General features: G+C 49.6%; 1 protein-coding gene across 2 annotated transcripts in view; it reads right to left on the minus strand.

Moving 5' to 3' along the window:
• Positions 1–1671: 1671 nt before the first annotated feature.
• The window catches only part of EYA2 (EYA transcriptional coactivator and phosphatase 2), a 174889-nt gene continuing 163873 nt past the window's right edge, over positions 1672–12687 (minus strand). Inside the window, exons 12-15 of one of the 2 annotated variants that reach the window (XM_060032674.1) lie at positions 12456–12570; positions 10894–11015; positions 8838–8938; positions 1672–2395 (exon numbers count right to left, since the gene is read on the minus strand). In XM_060032674.1, the coding sequence (XP_059888657.1) occupies positions 2315–2395; positions 8838–8938; positions 10894–11015; positions 12456–12570 (419 nt within the window). In that variant the 3' untranslated portion in view covers positions 1672–2314. The remainder of the gene's footprint in view (positions 2396–8837; positions 8939–10893; positions 11016–12455; positions 12571–12687) is intronic. The other variant, XM_069541444.1, reaches the window with a different exon arrangement.

Consider the following 12687-nt stretch of genomic DNA (forward strand, 5'->3'; position numbering starts at 1 on the left):
TGCCTGAGTAGCAGGGGTACCAAACAATGGGGAGACAGGGAGGATCCAGGAGCGTTCACATGGCTGACTCCCTGGGAGGTTCTGCTCCAGTCCCTTTCTCTACTCCAGCCAGAAGTCAATTCATCCAGTAAAACTCCTCCACTCATTACAGAAAATCTAAGTAGGCAAGTAATAGTGAGGCTGACCCACATGTTCTAGGCAACTAACTCTAGGGATTCTTTACCTCCATTTAACCATCCATCCATTTAACTGTTGCACCATTCTTGCGCCCACATATCCAGCCATCACAGTATTACTGTCAATCACCCATCAACCGTCAATCGTTCCATCCAACTACTCATTCAAACATCCATCCATTCATTTAGCCACTCGCTCACCCTCTTAACCATCTATACATCTTTCCATAAAGCCATGCAACTATTCACTCATCCAAACAACTATCTATCCATTCATCTCACCATACGACCATTCAGTCTTCAATTCAGTCATCCGTCCACTCATAATCTATATAGCTGTCCATCTAGTCATCCCCACAATTATCCATCCATTTATTCATCCGTTCTCCAATCACCTTGCTAAACATCCACCTTCACATCACTCAGGCACCCAGTCACCTAACCAACCGTCCATCCACCCACCCGTTTAGACATCTATTCAGCCATTTTTACAAGTATCCATTCACCCAGTTACCTAACTATGATTCCAATTATACTTTCATCCTTCCTTCCACGTCATCTATAATGGGATTCCAATTTATGTCAGTATCCACTCTGTAGGCTGATTCCAAGGATGACACTCGTGCTTGACTTGGGGGAATACCAACAGCGCCTGCCCCCAGGGAGCTCAGAGCCTAGCCAGGGAGTCTGTCTCACCCTTGGTGATGACTTTCCATCTATCAGATTCTAGCTCTGAGACTCCAGTCATCCGCTGACATGGATGCCAGCCAGCTGGTGACCCTGGATTTCACCAACATGAATAGAGGGAGAAGCCTGTAGTTAGGTTTAGCATCCAATCAAATGGATCGAGGCCCTGCTTGGAACTCTGTGGGCAGCAACAGAGCTGAAGATGTCCTTGGAACTTCTCCAGATGTCCCTCCCTGTTCCCTACACTGGATCCTGGGCTCATCTGCTGGAAAATAAAGTCCTGCCCATGGCATGGAAGTCAGTTCTAGTTTCCATCCCAAACCCCATTTTCCCCAGTTCTTTTAGGAGTAGCTCGCTGATTCCTCCTTTGGGGGACAAGCTCTCCCCAGCTTTCTGCTCATGAGAGATTGAACCCTATCCAGCTCCATGGGCAGCTCATGACTCAGGTTTGACGCAATCTTGGGGCTTTCGCTAGAACCCCTGTGCAGAAAGTGCTCTCTTTCTGCTGGTATGGTTTTGCCGAAAGATTCTTGGAGCTGTCTTTGCCACACAGGGAAGAGCCTGCCCGAGAAGTAAATCCACACAGGAGAAAGTCACTCGATCACCTGGACCCAGCTATGGCTGAAGACAGTTATTACCCAAAGTTCCTGGAGACGATTTTTTTTTCTTTGGCTTAAGGCAGTTTGAGTCGGATTTTATACTTCCGTAACTGAAAAGGTTCTGGAAAACACCAACAAATTCAGAAGCCTCCAAAGCAGTAATAAAGTAGTGACACTCTACCCCACTTCAAAATGTAAACGTGGTTTTATTTAATGCCTTTTTCCGTCACAAAGTACTGCCTCCTCCCCAGGGTCCCCTCTTCCTAGAAAACAAGATGGCAGCATAAGGCACGTGCACTGTCCACACGACATCAGGTTACGTCCTTAAAAACAAAAATAAGCAATAGTCTTCCCCACAGCCCCAAATCGCCTCCCTCTGTTCAAAGAATGATTGTCCCCTCAAAGCACAACTCAGAGCAGAGAGGCTTAAATTAGAGCTGTGCACTGCCCCACATGCCAGCTGAGAAAACAAAAACCAACAACACAGGTACAAGAGCGTAATACCAGAGTAATGAGATTAGTCCATAAATTAAAGTGGAGAAAAAAAAAGAGCCTGTCCCCTCCTCATCGCCAGCCCTCCCCCAAATCAGGAATTCCTTGCTTGTGAGTCTTGCAGAAAAGCCTGGACTCCGAGCCAGCCCTTTTCCCCAAAGTTAAATATTCCAAAGCCACTGCTGGGTACTTTGTTTCTCTGGACCCGCGTTGGGACTGAAAGGACAGCTTCTGAGATGGTCACCGGACATGTCCTCTTGGCGGGAGGGACCCTGCATCTGGCAGGGGAGGTGGGGAAAACCGAGGGCCTGGGCGGGTGGGCTGCCTCTCTGATGGCAGGTGGCGAGGCTGCGGGTTCTGCTATAAATACTCCAGCTCCAGGGCGTGCCTCAGCGCCTCCAAGTCCGCGTGGCAAGATATCCGCCAGAAAGGCATGTTGTGCTGGAACACAGAACACCAGCCACATGGTTACGGCTCTGCGCGGTGCTTCCCACGGCCCCCCTGGATCCCACGCCCGTGGTTAGAACCTTAGGAGAAATCACACTGAGTCACTGTAGCATGTGGGCATTTTCCAAACCGGGAGCACAGAACATCGTTGGTGGACCCCTGTGTGGTCAGGCATGCTTTCTATTCCTTCTGAGTCTTTTTTTAAAATTATTTACTTATTTTAAATTAATTTTGATTGAGGTATAGTTGCTTTACAATGTGTTAGTTTCTGCTGTACAGCAAAGTGAATCAGCTATACGTATACGTATAACCCCCTTCTTCCTTCCCATTTAGGTCACCACAGAGCACTGAGTAGAGTTCCCTGTGCTGTACAGTAGGTTCTCATTAGTTACCTATTGATATTTTATACATAGTAGTGTATATATGGCAATCCCAATCTCCCAATTCCCCCACCCCGCCTGAGCCAATCCTGATTGGCTTATCCTGCACTGTCCGCCATGTGGACTGTTTGACCCTCCCTCCTCTGTTGGGACCAGCCTGGTCTTAGGCGGCATGCTGACGTGGAATTAAATCACACAGCGAGAAAGCTATTCCGTTTTAAAAATGTGCTCTCAGTCCTGCTACTAAAATAGAAAATCTCGACTAGATGCTACTGTGTCTTCAACCCCTCCCTAACTCTCACTAATCTCCATTTGAACAGACAGGGCTGGTCCCAGAGAGTCTTTTTTATCTTTTCCTTTTCTTTACAGCAGGTGATGCTTGCTCTGTTATTGTCATGCTATCAAGTTTTCAATTTTAAACATAAGTTTGAAAGGGAAACATTAAGTAGGTAACCGTGCAGGCAGCATGCAGATACAGCAAAAGTTGTAATTGGTGTAAAAGAACTGTTACGCTGATTTTGGAAAGAAATCACTCACGTGGAGACAAAATTTGCAAAATATTGATACTTCCATAGCGTGAGGGTTAAATGTTTCAGTGCCCTTTGCAAAGCTCTGTTCCGCCACCATTAGCTGGGTGATCTTAAATAATTTACTTTGGTGCTTGTCTGTAAAATGGGGATAATACTTCTGTATACTGTGTGTATCTTATATTACAGATGAGGAGACTGAGGCACAGAGAGGTCTGTCTGACTCCAGAGAGAAAACCTGACTGCCTGTTTATCACAGGAAAATGTGACCGTCGACTAAAGTTGTTGCCTGTCCAACAGCCATCCTCCCTTCTTCCTACTTCCAGAACCCTGAATTTGGCAGCGCCGTGCCCGAGAGGTAGGGGATGAGTTATGATCGTCTAAGCAAGCGATGACAACCCCAGCCTTGTTTACCAGGGGTTTGTCCTGTATCCTTCTGACTTGTGACCCGCTGAAGCCAATGAGGAAGTTGGCTGGGGGCTTCTGGGAAAGGTTTTCCTCCATGATTAGAGAGAGAGGCACCTGAGGAGAACTCCTTCCTCCTTACTTGCCCTTTTTATTTGGATGCTGACATATAAGTATGTGATGTCTGGGGCTGTGGCAGCGGTTTTGGGATCATGAGGCAAAATATCAGAAAAGAAAATGCCAAAGACGGTTAGAAAGGTAGAGCAAAATGATGGAAAGGGATGCTTGGTGAATTTTCAGACCCACGGAAACAACCTAGGGTACGCCTACTTGTAATCTTTTGTTTTTAAATTGGAGTATAGTTGTTTTACAATATTGTGTTAGTTCCTACTTCTAATCTTGTTAGGTGAGCAAGTGTTTAAGTTTTCATTACATAGGTTTTCTGCTACCTGCAGCTACTAGATACTGAGCCTCCTCGACAGCCACTGACCTTCAGTTATTTACTGAGTGAACAGAGGGTGCTTGATGAACATATGGCTGCCCCAAGTTCTTGTGGTCGTTCTGCTGCCCCTTGAGGTTCAGTGCCCACAGGGTAGAAACTATACAGGTGTCCTTTTGGTTCCAGGAGCACAACGACCCTTTCCTGCCTCTGGAGGCTCTGCACTTTTGATAGTTGGGTCAGGGAAGGCCTCTCTAGGGGGGTAACATTTAAGCAGGACCCAGAGAACACGAAGGAGGGAGCCATGCAAACGTGTGGGGAGGTAGTTGAGGTAGAAGACAGCAAGTGCAAAGGCCTTGAGGAGGGTTTGAGCTTGAAATGTCATATTCACTGCTGCCTTGCATGGCTCCTGGCACACAGTGGGCGCTTAATAAATATTCGTGGAAGGAATGAAAAGAGGAAGGGAGGGAGGAAAGGCGGGAAGGTGAGTTTCTCAAGCAAAGCCCTCCATGGACACACCTTTTTCTCTTTTGCCCAGAGGAAGCAGAAGACTGTCCATCATGGGCAACAGACGCCATCTCTTTAATGCCTTTCAGCTTCCCCACCCTCCCCTCACCCCGGCCAAGCCTTTCATTTTCTGCAAAGATGGATGCTGGCTGCCACCTGGCCAATCCAGTCCCTCTTTAAAGAGTGTAATTCATTTTCTCTGGGAGGAAATGAGCAAAGGGGAAGAGACTATCTCAGCCATCTCCCTCCCAGGCCTGGTGGCTCCAGAGCATGGGTAGATTTATCACTTCTGGAGAGGGGGAGACAAATGACCCACTAACATGGAGATATGAACAACACCGTCAGCTTAAACAGCTGAAGCCCCTCATCCTGTCGCCGTATTTCATGCTGCTCAGGTGGCCAGTGGCCTGGGCTAATGAGTGCCATCCCTCAGGCCGGGAGAGCTGCTGGTGCACAGGGTTTCTCACTAATGGGCTGGGGCTGCTGCTTCAGACACTGTGGGGGTTTTTAGGGGAGCTGGGTGCATGGGGCGTGTGTCCCAGTCTTCTTTGCTGGACTCCACTCTCTTCTGACCAGGTCAGGGGTGCAGACTGACAGTGTTTGAAACTCCTGAGTCCACCTCCTTCCTGCCAGGCATTTGGAGAAAAACACACAGCAGTTTTCATGTACCAGCTGTGTGACCTTAGGTAAATTAATTAACCTGAGTCTCAGACATGTTCCGTATAAAATGAAGTGGGATGGTACCCACTTCGCAGGGGGAGGGGGTTGGAGGATTAAATAAAATGATGATGTCGGTAATAAAGAGGAGTGATTAAGGCCCGGGGTTAAGTAGGGTGCCAGTTACCGCCCTGCCACATGCCAGCTGGGATGGAGGCTGCCAGGTGGCTCCCAACATCCTTTCTTCCCTTTCTCTCAGAAAACGCTTTTTTTCTTTTTCTCTTTCTAGGAACTTGGTGGCTGAGAATAAGGGGTACATCTCCCAGCTACCTTTGTGGCAAGGTGAGATCATGTGACTCAAATCTGGCCAATGGGGTCTGAGAAGCAGTGATGTTGACCTATATCAGCTGTGCTCTTAAAGGGACGAGGAGTCCTTCCCCTTTTTCTTCCTGGTGGCTGGAGTGCAGACGTGGGCGTGGTGAGGAGCCATCTTGGACTTTGTGGAAAGAGCAGTACTGGGACTGGCAGAGCAACAAGACAGAAGGGGCCCGGGTCCCTGGTGCTGTCCCAGCTGTCTGGGCAGCTAATGAGAGACGAAGAAAGCTCTCCCCTGTTTAAGCTGCTGTCTGGCATCTCTGGCAATGCAAACTCCACAGAACCTGGGCAGCCCTGGCCCCGCTGGAGCCCACCCCATCCACATCCTCAGCGGGTCTTAGCAGCGTGCTTCTCCTGTGGACTTTGAGCACACAAGATTTCGGTGAGTTTTCATGTTATGTGAAAACGGGCATTCTTGTTTTCTTTTTCTGCTGGCTCCCCAGGAGAGAGAACCCCTGAATTTCTGAAGGTGGATTTAGCTTCCTCCCCTCCCCTGGCCCTGGGGAGTAGGAATCACACAGCTTCAGGCTATTGAGGGCTAACTATGCAGGGTTTCTCTGCTGGGCCCCGTGCGCCTGTTCTCGGCAAGCGTGACAGATTAAAAAGGCAGCTCAGAGAGCGTTGCCATCTGCTGAAGGCCACACAGCCAACAATGGCAGAACCAGGATTTAGAGCAAAATGCGCTCCCCTGGTCACCTGTTTCTGTGAAAGCAGGGTGGCTGTAGGGTGAGGGGAGGGAGGCGCCCAGGACACGGAACTTAAGGAGGCACGTCCATCAGCGCCCCCTAGGCGAGGGCGACCCCAGACCAGCAGGTCTCAAAGGAGAAGCCTGCCCGTTAGGGGTGACTTGGCAATTTCTAGGGGTGTGATTTTTGACTGTCGTCCTGATTTGGGGGCACTGCAGGTGGGGGCAGGTCTCCTGCCTCATCCCACACACCTTCCACCTGAATGACTTTCAGATGTCCTGCCAGATATTTAAGCACAAACCCGTTCTTAATCACCTGAGTGTAGACCCTTAACTCCACTTTACTTGTCACATATAAATAGAGCATTTTTCTCATGCTTTTAATAAAACCCGACTTCCCCAGGGCTGCAATTACCGTGTCAACTGGGGAAGTCTATTTTATTCAGAACCTTTCCGTGGGTTGCTTCGCAGGCTGGAGCAGTCACGTGACAGCCGCGGCACCTCCCTGGCTTTGTGAATGGTCAAGACCACACACCTGTGTCCCCCCGTGTGTGTCGGCTCACATCCTCAGTGATGGTACGTTTGGGTGTGAGATCTTGTGCTCAGATGTTCACATACTGAAGCACACGTTACTGTGAGTATAAATGACTTTCCCTTATTTCTCTTTGATGTATCATCAGATGTTGATCTCCTGGACATTACGGTTATAAGGAGGTTTTATTATCCATTAGTATTTCATTTCAGGAGAGTAAACGGTCATTTCAAAACATCTGCTACGCCGCCCTAAGAAACGTCCTTTGGTGAGAAGGTGGGTGAACGGCAGCCACTGCTCCGGATGTCCCTGTCATTCTCCAGGTGAGAACCGGAGGGCATGTGTGGGGGTGCCCGCGGCCATGGGCCTAAGTGGGGTCTCAGCCCAACTTTGATAGAAGCAAAGTTTATTTTGATCACTGTCACGTGCTTAGGGCAGAGGTTTTTTTCTATTAGATCTGAACTTGGAAGAGGGGCTCTGGAATCCCCCTTCCATCCCGGCAGTGGGCTTCAAGGAGTCTCACCAGAGACCACGCTCTTGACCTGGCACATTGGTCCTGGATTCGTGTGATGATTCGCGCTACTGTTCTGGTCATATCCTGGTGTATCACCCCTATTATTTACTTAATATTTTTTCCTCTGAATCAGTTCATTTTTAAAGTTTAAGAAATATGCTTTAAAAAGAAGTGCTCAGGGTCAAGGCTGAAGTCCCTGCGAAGGCCCCAGGCACCTCCCTGACTGCACCTCCTGCCCCTCCCCACTCGCCTGGTGCATCGCGCAGCCGGCAGCCATGCCAGCTCCCTGCAGGACGCTCCAGCCTTCCGACCTCTCCACTTCTTGGCTCCTCTCCGCGAACTCCCTCCCTCTGATACTCACTTGGCTCACTCGCGCTCCTCCTCCCGTTTTCGCCAAAGCTCTGGTCATCATCTGACACGCATGTTACACTTAGGGGTCGATTGCTCGTCCCCAGGCTGTGAGCTGAGGGAGGGGTGAGAGCCCTGTGTGTTCTGCTCACTGCAGGACGCCCAGCGCCTGCAACAGTAGCTGGCACACAGTAGGTGCTCAGCTAATGGAGCTTACACACCCGCTGGACAGTTGGTGACTAAGCCACCAGGCACACAGGTAATTCTCTCATGACAGGAGGGGATAAGGCCCTGGAGAAGGACTAGGGACAGCGGGGGGAGGGAGTCGCAGGCAGGCCTGACTGAGCTGGAGTGGGAGCTGGTGCAAGTGCTGCTGAGGCTGAAAGGATGAGTCCGGGAGAGCTGGGAAAGCAGAGGAGCCTTCCAGGTGGATGGAACAGTAGATGCAAAGCCTTCTAAGCACCCCTCTCTCGGGGCCCTCTGTCTTCTCATGAGTTCCATCCGCTGAGACCCCTAAACGTTTTTGCATTTCTTTTGAATCTGTTTCTGGGGCGGGAAGGGGGAAACCAAATTACGCTCTGTGACATTAACCATCTGCTTCCCAGGCCTCTCCGGGTGGGGAGTGGCAGGCTCTCTGGGATGCTGTTGACAGGTCCAGATCCAGGGTTTTGGAACAGAGCTGTGGCCACCAGAAGCCCCCTGCCCCTCTCCTCATGGGCCTGAGATCACAAATGCAGGATTTTCTTTTTCATTAGCTTAATGCTGTCTTTATTAACTGGGAAGGGTTCCTGGAACATATGATCAGTAAGCATTAAATAAAACAGGCACCAGCCCCCCGGCCAGCCTGCCCTGACAGAGGGTCTCTGGGCTCCCGAGCAGCTGTCCCAGAAACAATGCAGGGCTACCGGGGTGGCAGCCAAAGGCCCGGAGGGGGATTTGCAGGAAATTACTCAGGATGCTTCTGCGATTTCCAAATGGCAGGGGACGGGCGAGCAAAGAGCCTGGGAAGGAGACAGGCTCAAGAGAGGAGGAAAGAGCAGCCGGAGAGACGGACGGAGAGAATATACCTTTTTCGCCCCCTGCTCCTCTTCCACGCCATCGCCAATCACGATGTAGACGGCTTTTCTGCCGAATCTCTGCATTATCCTCTCAAAGCAGCTCTCCTTCCCTGCACACACGGACGAAGGAAAGACACTCGGTGAGGACCCAGGACTGAGGTGACTAATAACCGCTCATCAAGAGTTCACTTTGTACAGCCTTCTTACAAAGGTCTCCTTAAGGACCAGGTATTAATCATTTCATCCTCAAGCAAACTTCGAGGCGTCACTGTCCCCATCCCCATGTGATGGACGACAGTGCAGAGGCACAGAGAGGTTAAGTGGCTTGCCCACGGTGACACAGCAGGAGAGGCAGGGCAGGGGTCTGAAACAAGCCCTGGCGTCTATGCGGCTGTCCGGTGTAGGAGTGATGGGCCCATTATACAGATAAGGACACGAGGCTCTGAGAGGTGCCCTGGACATGATCGGCCCAGGATCCCGAGTTAGTTTAGGAAGCAGAGGTGCCAGGATTCCCGAGTCCGAGGGTGGGCAGCCTGGCGACAGAGCGGCCCTCGTGCGACTCGGCTGTTCGTCGTTTTCTTGCTCCCCGTAGACGACCACCTTTTCGTAGTTTCCTTCTTCCCAGTGGCTGGGCAGCAGCATCAATCCAGGAACACTAAATTCAGGTCTTAGCTCATCCTGTTTCAGCAAGTTTAGTGACCATAATGATAATGAGAAGAGCCCTGAACAGAACAGCTGTCACTCGGCAGATGCCGGCACAGAGCAGGCTCGGTGCTTCACCGCCCCAGCAGGATTTCTTGGCCTCGGTGTTACTGACATTCTGGGCTGGCTAAATTCTTTGCTGCCCTGAGCACTGAAGGATGTTTGTTGAGCAGTATCTCTGGTCTAGAACTTCAGTAAAGGCAAAAACTGCTCTAAGAAAATGCTTCCAAAGTACATACATTTGTTCTTGCTCCAGAAAAAAAAAACAGGTAAACATTTCTAATGAAAAACAACTAGGCTTTGTATTATTATACATGTTTAGGTGATACAAGAAAAAAAAATTAGCCTCCTCCCCCACAAGAAAAATCAGTATTACTTGCCCTGATGACAAATGATGCTGTTAATTTGTAGTTATTTTGAATTCTCTTATGAAAGTTCTAAGCCTAAGTCTTGTTTTCTTTGTTAATAAAGGAGATTAGCAAGTATTCAAGAGGTGTTAAAGCAAGATAACACGAAATTGAGACCATATCTTTGAAAGAGCATTAAAAAAACAATAGTTTTCTCTGTGGTTCAAGGTTAGGTTAGTTAATGGCCATAATTAACTAATTAAAATTAGTTAAATTAAAACCACCTTGTGTACCATCCTGGGGCAGGGGGAACTGTCTTCCTCTGCTTCCTTAGTAATGGATTTCCATGAGTTTTACCTGGGCTCACAGTCACTTAGCTATGGACTACATTTCCCAGCTTCCCTTGCAATTAGTTGTGGCCATGTGACTAAGCTGGGTTAATAGGAAGTGAGTAGAAGTAACATGCACCTCTGAGTCTTGGCTTTACAATAATGGACGCCCATTACTCCTTCCTGTTTTCCCCCTTCTCCTAAGCTGGAATGACAATATGGCAGAATCTGATTTGACCATGTACATGAGGATAAAATTACAGGGGATGGTGGAAAACTAAAACGGGAAGAACACGGCTTCCTGGGTGAGTATGAGGACAGAGTCACCCCATCAGCCTGGATCACTCACCTCTGGTCTCTTGACATCTGAGGGAGAAATAAGCTTTGGCCCTGATGTAATTAAGCCCTTGTATGTGGGGTGTATGTGCTACAGCGGCTCTGCAGCTGTCCTAACTGATACACACACTTTGGAAAACTGCAATCCTAACCAATTTCTCTAGAAGCAGAGAAATGGGCATTCTTGTTTTCTTTGCGTCTATGAGGGTTGTTTGGGGGGAGATTTGTCCATGCCCATGGACAAACTCTTTAACTTCCCTAGTGTCGTTTTCCTTAAACTTTCCAAACCTGGCAGGCAAAGCTGACCTTACCCTCCCTCCCCGTACCCCTCTGAGGTCTGGGCTCCCCTACCTGTCTTGGTTGCACTGTAGATGTTCTCAATAGGAAACACGGAGCCCAGTCCATACAGCAGGACTTTGGCCAGGGCAGGAATTAGTTGAGTGGTGGTGACCAGCACGTTGACACAATTGGGCCTGAGGGCAAAGGAGATGGTGAGTCAGAACTCCAAGGTACCACAAGGCCAGGCCTCCTACCCCCGCAGCTGAGCCTGGAGTCCGTGGGAATTCTGGTGGGGTTTGGAGGCTCTGGCTAAGTCGTCTTCAGGTGAGGCTAGAGCCCAGGGATCCTCCAGCTATTCCTCTCTCTTAAGCCTGAAGCTGCCTGACACATTGAAATCTAACACAAGTGTAATAGTTTTCCTATTTAAAAAGCAAATGTTAGGGACTTCCCTGGAGGTCCAGTGGTTAAGACTTCGCCTTCCAGTGCAGTGGGTGTGGGATCGATCCCTGGTCAGGGAGGTAAGACCCCACATGCCTCGTGGCCGAAAAACCAAAAAAAAGTAAAACAGAAGCAGTATTGTAACAAATTCAATAAAAACTTAAAAAAAAATGTTGGGCTTCCCTGATGGCTCAGTGGTTAAGAATCCGCCTGCCAATGCAGGGGCCATGGGTTCGAGCCCCGGTCCAGGAGGATCCCACATGCCACGGAGCAACTAAGCCCATGCACCACAACTACTGAGCCTGTACTCTAGAGCCCGTGAGCCACAACTACTGAAGCCTGCGCTCTGCAACGAGAAGCCACCACAAGAAGCCCGGACACCACATCAAAGAGTAGCCCCCGCTCACCACAATTAGAGAAAGCCCGTGCACAGCAACGAAGACCCAACACAGCCAAAAATATCTTTTTAAATTTACTGCAAGGGCCACACACTAAAGCAGCTGCAGGGACCTATTGGCAATGTGCGTGAGTGACATGGAACAAGCGTAGGACAACAGGGAGAGGTGAGGACTGGGGTAAACTGCAGAGCACATGCCAGTTCTGACGTTTTCCAAGATCCTCGAAACCTGCAGCTATGGATTGACTTTCCCAGTCTTTGGGATAAAGTGTGTCTCAGACAAAACACATCAGCAGGGTGGATTCAGCTCATGAGCTGCCATTTTGTGACCATTCATCTGTTGGGTCACAAGAATTCTGATGCTGCAGGGGAGTAATTTGTTCTCTGGCCCAGGTGATCTTATTTAAGAGCAAGAGGCAATTTAGTGGGAGGTCTAGAATGAGACCGGGCCCTCCTGACCTCACTAAGAGCCCGCCAGATGATCTGTGTGATCCTATAAAATGGTTTTCACAGGGTGACGTTGTGGCTGGAGGGTGTTGTGGGCAAGAGCGGTTGGGACAACAGACCTCCGTACAAAAGTCTTTAGCTCTGCTGGCCCCCATCAGTCTCTGCAACTACCTGCACATCTGAGGGACAAGGTGTCCATGGGGCCTGTACACCCCAGCTTTATCAAATGTCTGGAAGGTGTGCAGGGGAGAACTGGGGGGTCCAGTTCTCCCAAGTGTGGAAATGGAGGGGCTGCCACCCTTGAATGGGAGAAAGTTCAGTGGCGCAAAGGAAAACGGGGGCTCCCACCTACCGCGAATTGATGAGGTTTAGTGCCTTCAGGGAGTGGGTCAGCCAGAGGTCCGTCAGAGCTTCCAGCTCGGCTCTGAGCTGCAGCCATGTCTCTCTTTTGGGAGCTCCTATCAAGCCTACGGACAAAGCAAATAAAAATCATCCTTGCTGTCATTTCAAAGGGCTGGGGGGAGTAGGGTTAGGGAAGGTGAGTCTAGGTTTCAGATCAGATGACACCCAAGGTCAGCTTCAAT

Source organism: Delphinus delphis, chromosome 15, assembly GCF_949987515.2.
Source record: "Delphinus delphis chromosome 15, mDelDel1.2, whole genome shotgun sequence".
NCBI lineage: Eukaryota > Metazoa > Chordata > Mammalia > Artiodactyla > Delphinidae > Delphinus > Delphinus delphis.